The sequence below is a fragment of the Ischnura elegans genome, chromosome 6 (genome assembly GCF_921293095.1).
Source record: "Ischnura elegans chromosome 6, ioIscEleg1.1, whole genome shotgun sequence".
Taxonomy (NCBI): domain Eukaryota; kingdom Metazoa; phylum Arthropoda; class Insecta; order Odonata; family Coenagrionidae; genus Ischnura; species Ischnura elegans.
The window spans coordinates 104,206,952-104,224,348 of NC_060251.1; the positions used below are offsets into that span (position 1 = coordinate 104,206,952).

The following is a 17,397-nucleotide window of genomic DNA, read 5'->3' on the forward strand; positions in this document are numbered from 1 at the left end:
AATAAAATCATCAGAAAAATCATTGGCGCGCCTTGGTTTATCCGGAACCAAAACATCAGAAAGGATCTCAAAATTACTCCTATTCTAGCGAAACTAAAATCTGCTCTAGAAAAATTTGCCCTTACATTTGATAAAACAAATAATGCACTGTTAAAAAATCTTTGGGACTACGAACCTCCGCTGAAACCAAAACACCGCCTCCCCAAATGTGCCCTCAACCCTTCCCATATCCCTATCCCCTAATTCCCGGTCCAGTATTATTATGCCATGACTCTTTTAATCTGTAAAACGTGATCAACTAATCTGCTTGCAACATTACTAAACGAAACGCCCAGGAGACAGCTGCAAAGCAGGGAACTGCGGAAAACAACAACGAGAAATATACTTGGACTTGGACAAGCCATGGTCTAGGGGGCGGGCAAACCAAGTGGTGACATCATAATGGTGGTGACATTTAATGAAATAATCTCATAAACGATAGTTTATGAGATAATTACATTAAAAATATTTTTATTTTAGTTACATATCTTATAATAATACATACATACCATTTATCGTGGGTTTAAAGAAAATTTGCCCAAGTAACATTTTTGGTTGGCCCTCTGTTGGCAGATGGTGGGACACAGCGGTTGGCCCATGGTATGATTTGGCCACCTCGCCAACCGTATCCCAACCAACGATTCCCCAACGATGGGCCAACAGAGCATTACAGTCGGGCCTTCGTATTCCCAACCCAAGGCCAACAAATCTCCAACCGTTGGCCCTTTTAAATTCTGCCATCCGTTTCCCAACAAAAGCTATATTTTACTGGCATTTCTCATTTTTATAGAATGAGAGTTAAATTAATTTACCTTCTCACTTGATACAATACCGGTAGATAGAATCTTTACCTTTAACTCCCTATAAATCAAAATGAAATTAAATACATTAACAATCAATGCTATAGGACAAAGTAAGGTTACAGTGGTTAAAAGTGGAAAACAAAAAATCATTATCAGTTCAGAAGGTCCCCAACTTTTATTTTCGCAAATTAGGACAATTTTTATTAGGACAAAATTAGGAAAATTTCAACAGCACCTTTCCATATTACAATATGGCACACACAAAAACTGTCCATCTTCTTTGTAGGGCAACAAAACACACTTAGATAAAATCTGGGTGGACTGCAATTTGCATCCAGGTACTAATTTTTTCACTACAAATATACCAATGGTACCACTTCGAAGAGGTAAATAAAAGAAATCCTCCTTAATTTCAAACATGTCACACTGCAAGATGTACACCCCTGAGTTATTTATTCCTATTCTCTGGTCTTCGGTAACGAAATCTTTAAGTTTAGTCCATTTTACTCAATTGGATTAATAAGTGCGAGATTTAGGGATATTAATAGGAATCACAGAAACACTGATTGAGTATAATAGTTGATGCATTTTCCATAAAATAATAGTAGTGCAGATGTTATTTAGGTTTACTCATACAAATTCAATCTCATTCTCTTCAGAGGGGACTAAATCACTCACTTTGTCCATTGAAACACTGTTTTCATTAAAACTTCCACGTATACTAGATATGCCACAATCTGAAAAAAATATACATATCGATCTATCTAAATTAATGATGAAAAGTTTAAAATTCCACGAAACTATCTGTTTAAGGTAACATGATTTTAGGAATGCCAGTTTTGTAAGACTTACCAAATGAGGTCAATGACTTATTTTTGTTAGAAGCACTCGACTTATTTTATTTAACTGCTATCACAAAGACATAGTGAATGATTAACATATAAAAGCAATCCCTAACAACCAAAACTTGTTTGGTTGTTAGGTTGCTAGGGAACCATGTGAACCGTATCCTGCAACGTATGCAATCGTAGTATACATCGTGCTTATTTTCGGCCCATATCGAACTTCCATCGGTTAAGTTAGACTCGAAACAGACAGATCTTATAAGTCTACACTTTTTCATGTGTCCTCCGGGATATATATACTAACAAGTTGCATTAAAGAAGCCTCCACTTCTTGGAACCATTTATGTCAAATACGTTGAAGATCTTGTCGGAATTTTGTTTGCAGCGCTCATGGCGGAAATTGAGGAAATGGTATGATGTCCCAACGGTGGCCCAACGATAATCCATTTCGCAGGGCCATTGTTGGGGATTTCCGTTGGGCCAACAGCATAAACCGTTTCGTTGGGCCAACGAACAATATCTGCGTTGGGCCAACAGCGGAATTTGGTTGGCATATCCACCCACAATGAGCCAACCGTGACTACGGTTCCCCAACAGAGGCCCAACGGTCAATGTTACTTGGGTGTTGAATGCTTTCGTTTATTAAATCAGTACTGATTTTGCTTAAAGACTTTTGCGATTTTTGCTTCTAGGAGGGGCAACTACCCACCCCCGCTGCCCCTAGCTGGGTACCCCCATGTACCTGAGTATCTTAAGAAGTTTTTGGTATTCAAATGAGTTACGCATTTCGGACAGAAGTATGTTTTAGCTTCATCAAATAAAACAGCATTTTTCTAATATCTTCTTTATTATAATGGTGATTGCATTTGTCATCGATGATCTACAAATGTTCCAATCTCCTTCATCTAAACCTAAAATTTTATATTTCCCTTCCCATTTGTCACAAGCAAAATTTTCCCTCTATATGTATTAGAATGTAGATCTGTCACTTTTCATAATCTTCCTTAGTCATTTAAGTACATTTTCTCATCATCTCGTCCAAGATCCCTTCCACAGTAGCTTACCTGCTTGTAAACTGGCAAAATCAAATACATTATTTTTAGTAGCTACAAAAAACAAAATCAGCTGGGTCAAGAAATATAAATCTAAAATTTGTCAAACGTGGATCTCAAAAGTTGAAAGAAATGTTAATATAGTTATTTGAAAGGTGCTTAAATGAAATATATTTCATTTAAGCCCCTTAAGTATACCCACCCCTATGGAATGGAGGAGCTCTTACATACATTACACCTATATTTAAAAGAGTTCTAAGAAAGACCGAAGAATTACCAGGGATTAGCAGCAATACCCATGACTAGCAGAATATATGTACTCCCAAGATACTAAAAAACCATTATGAAAAATGAATCGCTTTCACAAAGTTATGCCACAAACCATCAATTATAAAAAAATCTTATTGGAAAAGAAATATAAAAAAACAAACAAAGGAGCAGTCAGGATTTAGAGCAGGGAGGCTGACGGTAGACAATTTTTACAAAATTTGAAGTAAACTGGCAAAACACCATCAATATTATGATGCTTTAATAAAAATTTAGGGATAATTTGCTGTGCATATGATATTCTAGTATAGATGATATTTCAATACTGGTGTACCATACCACATATATGTTAGTATACTAGCATGGTATGGGCACAAAATCATTTTTTCACTGAATGAAAATTGTATGAATTTATCCTCAAAATTTCATTTACTTATTTCGACAATTTTTTGCCTTGCTTGCACTTTTGCAGGGTGGTTGGTTTCAATCTTTCGATTAACCGTCTGTAATCTGCAATGCTCCATTATGACAGTTTTCATAAGAATCTGTAGGTTGTTAATACCATTTCTGTAGAATATTTCTCCTTGCTTGTTCCTCAATATTCCTAGGTTTACAGAGCCCACCATGGGTATGAAAATTTCATATGCACATTAAAGACGATATTGGATTCTAAATCTTGGTAATCAAGAATCATGATGATGCCCACTATTTGTCAGCAATCAAGACATTTGGGTTTCTAAGATAGTTCTGGAACGATTGTTGTGCCGACTCATAATATTTCCTTAATCAGTCAGATCATTCTCCTGTACTCATAAATAATTCAAACTTAACGTTAGAAAGAAGTTTTCTGATACTAAGATAGGTACTAATTAAAGTACAGATGGTTTGAAGGTGATTACAGATGATGATGGTTGGGGGAAAAAGAGATTAGAATATATATGTAGCTATAACAGAAAGATTATGTGCCTCATTATTTGAGTATGAGGTGGAAAATACTTTTGTTCAGTATCTCACAAAAAGAGACAAAATACAGCAGGGTGAGTGGCAGTGATCATGCATCATCACAATGTTCCTCTCACGTCTGTTTTTCATTAGTTAACTTCCTGTTGGGAAAATCATAGGTCCAGATCAATTTCCAACTTTTGTGAAATAGAACATGAGTTGCCATATATATGAGCAAGAGGTAGGGCAAACACAGCTGTGCTCAAGGTTGCTGTCCCCTGGCCGAAGGTAAAGTTGTCTTGGATGTGCCTGTATATCATCTGTGAACATTTATGTTGAGGAACTGAACTGCAGTTGCCCAGCCATGCCACTACCACTCACCACTGAAAGGTTTGCACGTCGATTTTCGAAATGGCAAGGCAAAGTTTTATCAACTTCAGTGACACTGTTTCCACTGTTCATGAAACTTTTGAGTCACAGAGTAATCGAGTTTGCCCCTCAAAGAGTCAAGATTTGTTGAAGTAGAGAGGACACATTTACAAGATTGGCCATGATAAGGCTACTGACAAAGAATGTGAGCCGAATCTGTTTGTTGCTATTTCATGAAGGGAAGTCAAATACATACAATAATCTCTTCTAGTAGTAACTTTTGCAGTGCAATTTTGATTTTCCAATTGGAAAGCATCCTCCATTGCCATAAGCAATGACAAACAATTAGACTTTGTAAAACAAAAATGGAATTACTGCAAGGGACCCCCTCAATACTTTGTAATTTAATCAAATAAAGATATAGTAATTTCTTGGTTTTCAACAATAGTTTTTCCCACATAATTGGGACTGGGACAGTGATTTGTAAATAGTACTGCTTCGTTAAGGAGGATTTCATACATTGAAGGATCTCCTTCCGTTTGAAGTGGTGAAGGGTTTCACATTGTCATACTTTTCATAATGATAAGCAATGCATACATTCCACAACTGAACATTTATTTTTCAATAAAAAGTTAACTGTGACCAAAAAATAAATGCATCATAAAATATCCATATTTAAAATGGAGAAGATCAAGGATATAATGTACATACATATGTACCATTCAAGTGCGTAACTCATACACATAAGATATTATTCATATTAAGGTTTCACAGATCTTCATTCAAATGATGCTCATGAACAAGGAATGCTTGAAAAATACACTAAAATTCCAATCGATATTGAAATGATAAATTTGCATTTCCCATGGTCATGGATGGAGCTATATAGAGACAATTTTGGTGGTTGGGTCTTCATTCCCAAACTGTCTGAAATGTTACTCCAATAAATTACACTGATATCATTTTATGTCAGGAAAACTCATATAAATGCAGTAAAGTTTATGTCCATAATATCCATAAAACTTAAAAACCAATATTGAAACAGTTAAAATATTTATTTTAAATTTACCAGACACCTTGCATGTCATAAAAAGTCTGTACTCACAAAAAGCAACATTTAATTCCACTCATGGCCATAGTGCATACAGTTTTTATTAAAATACAAAAATAGCATTTAAGTACTTAAAAAATTATTAATGATCATTTGGCACCAAGCATTGATACCAAATTATGTTTTGATGAACCAATCATTATCATGCCATGCGTTTATCAAAGGTAAATATTTCTAAACACAAATTAAAAGTATGAAATCTCATCAGCCTCAGTCTTCCCTTCCTGGATACTGTGAAGAGTAACATCTTTGGCAAAATGCTTATAGAGCCGAAGATGAAGGAATTCTCCACTACCAATGTGGACCTGAAATAATGAAAAGTTGCCAGGACTTAGTGTATAAAAAGTAGTGCAGAAGTAGGATTTCTCTGCTTCCATTGGTTATTACAAATAATCAACATCAACTTTTACACACCAAGTAAAAATATTACCTATATAATGCAATGTGTAACAAAAATGTTTCATTAGTGTTTTTACAGCACACTGAGGCCATTTTCAAATCCTCATGCACTTTTTTACAAGATCAACTCATGGAAATATTGACAGCAAATGTTGTTCCAATGGACGAACTGCACAAGGTAACGAAGGAACAGGGAGGGCAAGAATAAAAAACTTTCACTCCACTTCTACCCTTCACCGAAATGTATGACTGGGGAATCAGTTTTCATATGCTGAAGTTTCAAGCTGGAATTTTCTTCCTGCTGCCACAGCTATCTATGTATATCATGTTTGTAGTGTGTCAGTCTGCGCAGTCACATATTAGGGTCTATCTCAGTCATACCAAGTGCTACAGGGATAAGGTTTGGTGTGTTCGCTGCAGAATCTCTGCAAGCACATTTTAGACTTGGTCCTAACACTGTAGCTGTAGTGCAGTAGCACAACATGCACACAGCACCAGGGGCGCAGCTAGGAATTAAGGCTGGGGGGGGGGGGGGGTTTAGGTGCAACTAATACCAGGGTGTGTGGGGGTATGGAATACCCTCCAGGATAAGCAGTAGGTGTGAGATTAATAAATTGCAGAATTTAAAGATGCATAAATGGTTCAAAATGGTGAGTTTTACGGCTTTCTGAGGCATATTTTATTAATCCTTACACTATTATATTAGTAATGTCAATCCAATTAAGTAAAATGGATTAAACTTAAAAATTTCTCTGAGCTCTGGGGGGGTTTATCCCCCATTAAACCCCCCCTTGCTGCGCCACCGCACAGCACTATCTAGTGGCTGTGGACCTTACATCTTGAGTGCTCGCGATGCAGTACATGTCCAATAGGGATGCGGACAAAGCGTGGGAATAATTACTTTATAACATGTATTTCGAATGGCATTCTCCAGCAACAGGTGCAACACTATGACATGCAACAGCATCGCAACAATAGTCGACATGGCAATGACCAGTAGTGCAGCAGTGTCAACCTGGCTTTGGAACAGGCAGGTAGGAACTGGTAGTCATATATTATTAAGAATTTTACATCACAAAACAATGATCCTAAAAAAATATATATTTCGAACATATTTTATGCCCTGATACATTTATTATGCTAATCAATCCATCTTACTCAGTAGTTCCTTTAATTCATGCTAGTCCTTCTCAGCTCTGGCTAACAATCAAGGGAATGAATGGAAATAGGGAAGTATTCATTTCTCAGTTGGAAAATATTCAAAGGATGTTTTATAACGTTCATAACCTAACTTTCATATGAATAATATGTAATTAAGCATACTCTTCACTTATTAAATTTGAGTTATTTATGTTCGGCAGTCTCCTGGACAGCCCATCTTAATTACGTTTCAGGGTTTTTAATGTTTGAGATTAATAGCAGAAGAATTAACTTATGTTGAAGAACCTCAAGGTAGGTCAAATGAGAGATTTTATTCCTAGCAATCAAAGGGTCCATTGTTGAGCTGACTTAAAGAAATCCATTCGTTGAGATACGCTTTGGGTTTTCATGGGAGTAAAGATGCCCTTTCTCAAAAGACTCATATTACACACCTTCCAACATAAATTTCAGTCTATTGATACTATCTCTCTGGTTATATGCATTAAGAGTGGTTAGCATTCTTTCATCTTGTCTAAGCCCTAGACTTATTGTTAGCTAAAGCCCCAGAAACCTCATACATTCTGACAGATTACAGGCAGAAAGACTACCCAATGGTTGAGGTAGCATATTTCAGCTTTTCTCCACCAAGTAGAAGCAATTTAACCCAAGTAATTACTTGAGCTACTGAGGTTACTTAACTGGGGTTAATAGTAATTACTGCTAAACAATATACAGGGTATTTAAGGAGGAATTTGCAATACTTACTTATTTTTAATTAGCATAAATATATTGATGCTATAGGTAACATTTTTTCCTCATTACAAAAGAAAGCTGAGGCGACAATATATGTTTTAAAAATGAATTAAGGGTGCCTTCCACCTTACCTTCACAAAATAATTAATCCCAGCAACAACCTGGCTAATGAAGGTCTTCGCCTCGAATTCACTGAAAGATCGTCCGGCCTTCTCTTCTACTTCACGTCTGACAAACGCCACATATTCTTTCACTTCAGGCGTTGCAGCCTGCGTGGGTCCAACACCACCGACAATCATTCTGCAGAAATCTATAACAAAAAAAAATAATTTTCAAAATACAATTGACGTTCATACACCCAGTGCTGTCATTCTATGATAAAACCTAATTAATATATAATCCATACAAGAAGGAGAGGACTGTTATTCAAAGAATGGTAACCAACTTCCTCAGCTGATTGTGAGACAAACAGGATGAAACCTCCCTTGACGGGCAAAGCAGAATTTCAACACTTCCTGTGACAATGAGTCACCTAAAAAATACGAAAACATTTTATAGTAGCAAATAAGCTTACACAACTTCACCACCCAATGACCTTCGAAATAACTGTCGATGACAAATAACCCTTCGGAATGTATTGTTTACATCTTGAATGTCAGCATATATAAATTTTTCATATGCACGATTGAAATGTTTTCATACATGACAAAATTTCCAATTGCCCGCACGATTCTCACTACCTGTATATATTTGTGAAATCTATTTTGACTTGTACTTTGAGTTAAGATATTCAAGGATATTATATTTTCATGGATACTTAGCATTCGTTGATGAGTGAAAATTAACTTCATCATTATAACTTCATGTAATCATCATTTAACTTCACGCCTCTCTCGACCACAGAATTTATTTGTAATTTAATGTGTTTTATATTGAAAATGGGATTTATTCATTGAACGAAGTTAAAATAAATAGTTTTATGACATTTTGACGATTTCAAAGAATTATTTTACGCTAGGATGACATTTTATTTATTTCATGACAAGGCTGGGCACAGGTAGCCTAACATACAGCGCGCACATTCGACGTACAGAGGAACTATGGTGTAATCGTGCAATTGAAGACTTTCGATCTGTGGAAAGTTTTATGTTCTCAGTTAACCGGTGCCCATGTGTGCCCATGTGTTTAGCGGACGGAGGACCACGGAGGACTGTGTGGCAGTGTAAACTTTTGCTCTCAAATATATATTATGGCATAATTTTTTAGCTCACATAACGTATTTGTTACTATATTTTTCATCTGTTTTATAAACTCTTAGAATGTGAGTGTAGTTTATCATCATCCTGGATGTCCTTTACTGATGCAATAATTTGCATTGGGAAATCTGAAGGAAGAGTTAATTCACTGAAAAACTTGTTAACTTCTATTGCAGACGAAATGCAAAAGGTACCGGAAAGCATTAACTTCCCGGAAGAAGAGGAGAAAATATTGACATTTTGGAAAGAAATAGATGTTTTTCATTCGTGTCTTAAGCAGTCGAAAGGAAGACCGAGGTGATGATCTATTTCAGTTACTACTAGTCATGTTTACGTTAATGGGTGTTACCCTACTCTCTATTTTGAATTAGAAATGGTTTAGTGTTTGACATTCAACCAAAACTTCGCGTGTTATTTGTAGTAGAATATATGTTCCTGCGTTTATACCCTCGTAGTGCTTATTTTTATTTTGCCTCCAAGGTACTCGTTCTACGATGGACCTCCATTCGCTACTGGGTTGCCTCACTATGGCCACCTCTTAGCCGGAACAATTAAAGACATAGTAACAAGGTACGCCCATCAAAGGGGGTTCCATGTGGAGAGAAGATTTGGCTGGGACTGTCATGGTTTGCCTGTGGTACGTACCGCTGCAACCTTGGTTTGAGTCTGCTTTTTTATCCTCTTAAATACTTGCAGTATAATCTTGTTCAGAATGTGTGTCTGGGTCGTGTATTAATTTCGATGCTGCTTATTGTTGATAGATCTCAGAAGTAAAGGTAATAGTAATCCCCTCAACAATTGGAAATCTAGTTTGCAGCCGTTTAGAAACTTGTGATTGACCACTAACAAGGTATAACCTGGATTAGAACCTGGAAGTCATTGGTCGTCCAGCCAACACCTTATCCATTAGGCCTCGTATTGGGATCTTAATCCTTAGTAGGTTATTATTAAAGTGTTTTGCTGGTTAAGTTAGGTTTGCGTGGGGAGTATTATCACCTCAGCCTGTCTCCCCTCTCATAATAATTTTAATAATGTAGTCTTTATTTCCTCATGGTCTTAGAGACATTGGATGGTGCCAAATTAAAATATCTCATTACATTAGATAGAAACATAAAAAATCATTACACAAAAACACACAAAACTAACACGTACGTACATTCCTAATATTTACCATTCATAGTATTCAGCAATGCCATAAAAGGCATTCTCAAGAAGAAAATAATTTATTTGCCTTTTAAATTTTGCTAATTCAGAGATTCTTTTAAGTTCAGGAGGCAGATGATTATAAATTTGAGCACGGGTGAAATGTGGCCAGTTTTTGCTGAAGCTGGAGTTGAATCTCAATTCTCTCTTCTTAGCCTTATTTTTTTAAATACAGAAATTGTATGTCAGAATTTCATTGCTAACATTATATTTTACTGGCACTTTGGAAGTAGAATCACTTATGGTGGAACGAGGAAAAAAAGCCACGTCCATTCGCTTTATGTCATGTGACATTGAAGCGATTTGCTAAGTTTTAAGAATGCTGTGCCACAAAAAATTTTTAGATTGAATGATAGATTGAAACCATCAATTCTCTCAGGTGTCATGAGAGTGGAAGGAGCTGTTTGGTCAAAATATATATGGATTTCCACTACAAAGGAGGAGCATTGAAGAATGAATAAGCAGGGTAGGGTTAGAATGCCTAAGGTTTTGAAAAATGGTCTGCCATGTTCTCTACTTGAGATTCCTGCGATTGCTTTTGTAGCTTGTTTTTGCAGAGAGAAAAGTTTGCTATCCTGGGGAGAATTGCCCCAGACAATGATACCATGTGTAAGTAAGGACTGAATTTTAGCAAAATACAAAATTTTTAAGTATTCCCGCGATATAGCTGAAGTGAGTCTTCTAATCATGAAAAGTCCGGTTGCCACTCTACTGGCGAGCTTGTCAATGAATTCCTTCCAAGCATTAAGCATGCCAATCCCGATTATATTTCAGGTCCCAATTAGGGGTCCTCCACTGGGGTCATGATTGCTGCTATTGCATCCTGGGTTAACCTACCTTCAATGAATCAAAACTGATTCACACCCAAATAATTGTTTGCCGTCGCCAATACTTAACAATTGTAAATTCATTTTTGCCACTTGCAACATCAGGCTAATGGTCCTGTAGTCTCTACATTCTACAGTTTTCCTCTTTTATTGCAAAAGAATTATAGCTGTCATCATGATATCCTCTGGCGATACCACTTCCTCACATATCCTTTATGCAACTTCAAAATATCTTCTCTTCCCATCCTTCGCTAAATTCTTCCAAAACTCATACAGAATATTTTCCATCCCCACCACTTTCATAGCCTTCATATTGTGAAGGGCTCCATTGATTTCTACATCGAAAATCCCTGGTCTAAAGGCCTGTTTACACAGTACAGTAACATGTATGGGTTAATGTCTAAATGTACGAACGTGAGAATGAACGCCAAAATGCACCATGTAACCGCCTAACTTGTGCGAATGAATGCACAGAAAATTAAACCAGTTTTAATTTGGTTCATGCATTCGTACATTTCCGTTCTCAAAAATCATTTATGCAGACAGACATTAACTCGTACGTGTTAATGTATCATGTAAATGGGCCTTAAGATTATCCTCATTCGCTTCACTTTCCTCTTCTATTTTCAGTCTCTCTGGCCTCTTCCCGCTGTATTTCAAGTCCTACATATCTCCTATTCCTATCACCTACTCTTAACTTTGTAATGCTTCAACCTGGCTTGTCTTTTGCTCTCTGATAGTGACTTAATTTAGGCTTGCAGCTGGCCTGGATCTCTCCTTTGTGAAACTTCCATTTCTTCATACTGTATATTCCACTAACCCTCGTTTTCCCTCTTGGTTTCCTGCCTTACTCTATAATATATTTAAAATTAAATCGTATGCCCCAATCTATGTCCATGTTCATTCTCTTCCTTCTTCCCTCCATGTTGTGTATTAATTCCTTCATGATCCAAGGTGTCTTTATCTGTTAATACTATGTATCCAATTGACTTCTCTGCCAATTTGACAGTTATTGCTTTAATCTTGTCTTCCTCTTCAGTCTGTATTTTCCCTATTTCCTGGATATTATTCTCAAATAGATCGTGATATTCAAATATCTTATTCCTTGTCAGTACTTCTATGCTCTATTTACTCTCCCTATTGATTTTCTGATACTTGTGAATCTTATATTGCATTTCATTAGCACTAGGTTGTGGTCCGAATCCACATCCACCACAGGGAAGTTTCTCTAGCTTTGCTCACTGTTTTTAACCTTTGACTTACCATGATGGACTGTAAAACATGCGTTCATAATAAATAACTTGTTCCTTCTTCAACATTCTACAACTTTCACCCCGTTATTTTGCATTCCTAGTACTAGCTTGCCTACTTTTTTCTATCCCTCCCTTTTCAAACTGAAACCTTTAAGTCCCCCAAAACATTTTTTTCTTACCCTGGACTTGCGTAAATTTTTCCTCGAGTTGTTTTGTACAACATCTTCTTCCTTGTCTCAATGGTCACTAGTCTTCATTTACTTGTGAACCTCTGCAAGGTTGGTGAGTGGAGGCTCAATTTCTACCACCTGATACTTAACACTTACGAGCTTTACATCTACCACGCTGCTAATCAACTTCCTATTTAATACCACTAGTTGACTTTCCTTCCCACCCCAATTTGGGAAGTGAGACATGGCAAGTTTAAAGTTCCATGTAAACCACCATAAGTGGTGGAATACAACAACAATATAATTTTATGCAATACAATCCCACTTTATGATGGGTTCAACTTGATGGAATAGGAATGTAATCTGAGCTGCTTTTGGGCATGCTTGGTTGATTATTTCTCTACTCCTGCATTATGCCATCAATAATTTAATAATCTGCTTAACATGTTTATCGAACATAGTTTTAAAGAGAAAAATTAGCATCTCCGAATGCTATTTAAATTGATTTTTTGTCTGTTAATAATGTCGATGCAACATTTGATGGAATTCTTGGTGTGATCTGTACTCTGGAATGGATTAATGCTGTAAAGCAAGGGTCTATTATATTTTATTTTTTTATTCAACTGGTTAAGTTGGTTATCAACTTGTTATTGCCAACACCAGGGCCCCCATACTTTTTATTGGGGTGTGCGTGATTTTAATAGTACAGTGATAAGCTGCTTTTCACTTTTAAAATATAGGAGAAGAAGAGTACTGACTTGTAGTGACTTATCAGTTGTGAGTGACTGACATTTGCGAGCTGGCACTCGTTCACAAATGACTGAGGACCTGTGTCTTACAGAGGATTGAGGAGCTCATTTTTCACTATTCTAGGCGTGAATGAACTGCTGTGAATGTTGAAGCTTGTGATTGTGGAAGCTACTATAATCGGTTGTGAATGAATTTACTGTTGAAATTATATATGAGAGTACATTGCTCGGGAATGATTATTTCCATCTTGGTATTGCACTTGGAGGAATATTTTAAAATGCCTTAATTTAATTTTAGTCAGTTAAATTAACTGGTGGTTAGTGGTGGTTTGTCAATTCTATGTTACTATACATACATACATACCTTCTTCTTATATCGGGAAGATTACTTACAATTAGAATATTTATAACATTTTGACTTGTCTCTTTTTGCCGCTGAAGTTGCTGCTGTTTTTATGAAAATCGTTATAATAAGCTGTGTTCATAAAATAATGTTAACCCTTTTAGTGCAGCGTGCCGATATATCGGCTTTTACGTATTGTGCCAATATATCGATTATTGTTGTTAAATTTGAGAACATTGAAATTTAAAAAAACTTATGTATCAGAAAATGTATAAAAATGTTGTGATTATTGTCCAATATAGTCTCATTAATTAAAAAAAAACTGCTTAAAGATATCTAAAAAATTAACTATATGATGTTTATTTTTCCTAGTTGCTACATTTTATTAAAATACCCTCCGCATTTTTTGGCTGTACCCTGGGAAGAAGGATAGCACTTAAAGGGTTTATGGTTTTATTTGCATTTTAGGCATAGGGATTGCAATGAGACATGAAAGCATGATTATAGTAGAAGAATTATTCCACGTCAGAAGTAATTCTAATATTACATGTATGAATAATGTTTAAATGAAGCTTTCCCGCCCATTTCATTTGCACAAAGCTCTTACATCAAGTATTTAATCATTCCTTCACTCCTCAATAAATCACCTTTCAGCCACTTATCAATATATGTCTGTACTTGATAGTGGATTGTTCCTTAGTCATATGAAGATTTCAATTATACCCTTTTATACTCATTCAAACCCATTGAACCATTTCGGAGAGGTGTTCTTGCACTGCACTCTGTCTTTGAAAAGAGTTAATAACTGCATTGCTTTGTCCTCCCCCATAATAATAATTTTTTGGAAAAAAATTTACTTTTCAATGATTCCACTGGCAATGATAGCTACACCCTCCTTCATTCTCTCCATTCAATTTGAGATTGAAAAGCTAAGGTAATTACCTTAATATAAAATGATTCAACCCTTTAATATGAGGAAAGATTTCCCCTTAATATTGGTATTAATTGTTTTTACAATTAACTCGGTGTTCTTACTCATCTTATTTTTATTTTCATATTTTTTGAGGAGGTTATAAATGGAGTTTTCTCTTCCAGGAGTATGAAATTGACAAGGTTTTAGGCATCAAAGGGCCTGATGATGTAGCCAAAATGGGTATTAAAAAGTATAATGATGAATGCCGAAAAATTGTAATGAGGTACTCGGATGAGTGGGAAAAAATCGTTGCAAGGCTTGGGAGGTGGATAGGTAAGTCAATTTTATTGTTTAAAGCCATTTTTGTATATTAAACAGCTAGGTTTTTTGATGACAACGCCATAGCCAAATAAATTTATTGGGGTTTTATTTGGGAAGGAATATATTTTTGGAGGATCCATTTGAAGGGGTTTTCATAAGATGGCTGGTGTCCTAAAAACCCCTGCTGCACACAATTTTTAGGCGGCTTGCTTGGTAGTGTGTAGATTTAGATGAAGGTAACTAAATTAATCTATCCTAAATTTTTCAGGGTGGATTGAACCCCTAGCTTCCTCACCCCCTTGATCACTATGGCCTTGACTATGAAATTGAATAATTACATAAAGATTCTTGCTCTATTACAAAATCTGTGAGGATGTAGAACGTAAAATATTCAAAGTGAAGTATAGAAGCAGCATCCAGGAGAGAAACTAAAGCTTCACTTCTAAAAACTTAAGCAAGTCGTTAAGTGGCTGGCATAGAATTAAAATCTCTTTGTTATCATAAATTTTGCACACCAACATATGTAGTTACCGTTAGCTTCCTCCAAAATGTATTTGACCTCCAAAATAGTGCCTTTTTGTGTAAAAATTAGCTGGCGAAAGCTCAAACTATTTGCTTGACACATTTTTTTTGTTGCTGATATGCCGATTGTGATTCATCTTTAATAATAAATACACCCATATTTTTCCATTTTATGATCCACCTATTTAAGCCATCTGTGGCAAAAGATTGATGGTCTTAACCCTTTGGCAGATAAGTAGATAACATAAAAAACTCGTGACCACTGCTTATTCTCTACTCAGCGTCGCACATCAACCTCAAATGGTTCATTAATAATTAAGAATACCTAGTGATAGTGACCTTCCTTCTATGGACTGTTCTTCCTAAACAAATGAATGATATCACCAATTCATGAAAATATAAATTATAAGTATAAACTTATATAAATAAAAATTAAACTTACTGATATCGCCAATTCATGAAAAGTGGGTGGCAACTTTTGTGTGTTTTCATTTGGAATGTATGAGAGATTGGCTGGATGAGGATGATTTTTTCCATTCTAACTTCCCTCTCTGTTCTTTTAATGAGTTGTGATTCTAAGTCTTAGTGAATGACTCAATTGGAGATGCCCTGTTATTGGCTTATGACACCATCCTGACGTATTTTTCTAACTCCACACCTCCTGGTTAGCAACATTATTTAGTCAAATTGATTACATATATTCATTTAAATATACTTAAAAATTTAATTGGACAAATTATTAGTGTAATAATGTGAGGTATCCCTGGATAATATTTTAGACATCTATTCCTCATATTTAATTCTAAAATTGGTAATTTTTAATATGTAATTAAATTTGAGGTACTTACCGTATATGTCTGAATATAGTCGCCCCTTTTTTTCCAAAAATGCCTGTGGTAAAAGTTAAGGGGGGGAATATATTCAAACGCATTTTTTTTTTAACTTTTCCCAAAACTGAAGCCTCAATATTAGGAGGTGGGGGACTATATTTGGAAAAATACGGTACTTACCATAAACTCTTGGCCATAATTTTGAGTTTGCCTATCCTAAATATTCTGAGACTTAATACTGGCCTTTATTTTTTCAGGTAATTTTTATTGTGATATCTCTTCTGAAGTTTTCTTACCTAATGTGAATGTTTCAATGTTGAAATAATTTTCCAGATGCTACTCATTAATGTAACTGTCAATTTTTATTTCCATAATGGAATTTTTGATCCCAATACAGTAGCATTTTTTTAAATGTTATGCTTAATATTTGTGATATTTCCTACTTGTCTAATGGGTTTAGCTGAAATATTTGTGTTGAATTACATTCTGTAAATGATTATAGTATGTAAAACAGTAAAGTTATTGATTTTTTACACAATTAAATTAATTTTTAAGTCTAATTTTTCAACTGTGCATGTCATCTTAATCATTTCATCATCTTATGCTGTTCAAATTTATGTTTGGGATTCAAATACTCAGACTGTAATTTGCATAGCAACTAATAATTGCTATAAAATAATTCTAAATGTGATTCTTTCAGATTTTAAAAATGATTACAAGACTCTGTACCCATGGTTCATGGAGAGTGTATGGTGGGTGTTTAAGGAATTGTACAATAAAGGCTTGGTGTATCGAGGAGTCAAAGTGATGCCTTACTCAACTGCATGCAGCACTCCGCTTTCTAATTTTGAGTCTGGACAAAATTACAAGGAAGTTGTAGACCCTGCTGGTATGTTCCTTACGTTGTTAAACCTGACTAGATTTATTTAATCCCTCGACTAATTTACCCTAATTGATTCTGTCAAATTTGCCATGGCTGAAATCATTTGTCCTTATCAGGTATGGACCTCCTATTTCATTCATAAGGTGGTTGTACCTATCCTGTATTTTTGCTTTAAATCTATGTATTTCTCACATCATCTTGATGAGTGTGTTCAATGGGTTCATGTGGATGGACTGGTTATGCCATCAATGTCATTGTTTATTACTATTTCAATATATACTTTAACGCTAGAACCGCTGAACTTTCCAACCCCACCACAACAGCGGAATGGGACTTTTTTGTCCCATTGACAAAATACGTTGATCCTGTCATGCTTAAGTATAATTGACGTTTTTTTGTGGTTTGTT

The 17,397-nt window shown here is 35.6% G+C and overlaps 2 protein-coding genes across 5 annotated transcripts in view; one reads left to right on the forward strand and one right to left on the reverse strand.

Annotated features, from left to right (window-relative positions):
* Nucleotides 1–4,911: 4,911 nt before the first annotated feature.
* Nucleotides 4,912–8,419, reverse strand: LOC124161292 (cystatin-B-like). Of its 3 annotated transcripts, none has more exons than XM_046537595.1 (3): nt 8,295–8,419; nt 7,852–8,030; nt 4,912–5,733 (listed from the first exon to the last, which is right to left on the reverse strand). In XM_046537595.1, exons 2-3 carry the CDS (start codon nt 8,017–8,019, stop codon nt 5,614–5,616), a joined length of 288 nt encoding a protein of 95 aa, XP_046393551.1. In that variant the 5' UTR covers nt 8,020–8,030; nt 8,295–8,419; the 3' UTR covers nt 4,912–5,613. The 3 variants fall into 3 exon arrangements, with proteins under 3 accessions (XP_046393551.1, XP_046393550.1, XP_046393552.1); XM_046537594.1 differs by lacking the exon at nt 8,295–8,419 and adding an exon at nt 8,127–8,265; XM_046537596.1 differs by lacking the exon at nt 8,295–8,419 and adding an exon at nt 8,166–8,252.
* Nucleotides 8,420–8,851: 432 nt separating this feature from the next.
* Nucleotides 8,852–17,397, forward strand: part of LOC124161291 (isoleucine--tRNA ligase, cytoplasmic) — a 45,316-nt gene continuing 36,770 nt past the window's right edge. The window contains exons 1-5 of one of the 2 annotated variants that reach the window (XM_046537592.1): nt 8,852–8,942; nt 9,153–9,273; nt 9,457–9,613; nt 14,617–14,767; nt 16,808–16,996. In XM_046537592.1, coding sequence (XP_046393548.1) covers nt 8,867–8,942; nt 9,153–9,273; nt 9,457–9,613; nt 14,617–14,767; nt 16,808–16,996 — 694 coding nt within the window. In that variant the 5' untranslated portion in view covers nt 8,852–8,866. Of the gene's footprint in view, nt 9,042–9,152; nt 9,274–9,456; nt 9,614–14,616; nt 14,768–16,807; nt 16,997–17,397 lie in introns of both variants that reach the window. The other variant, XM_046537593.1, reaches the window with a different exon arrangement.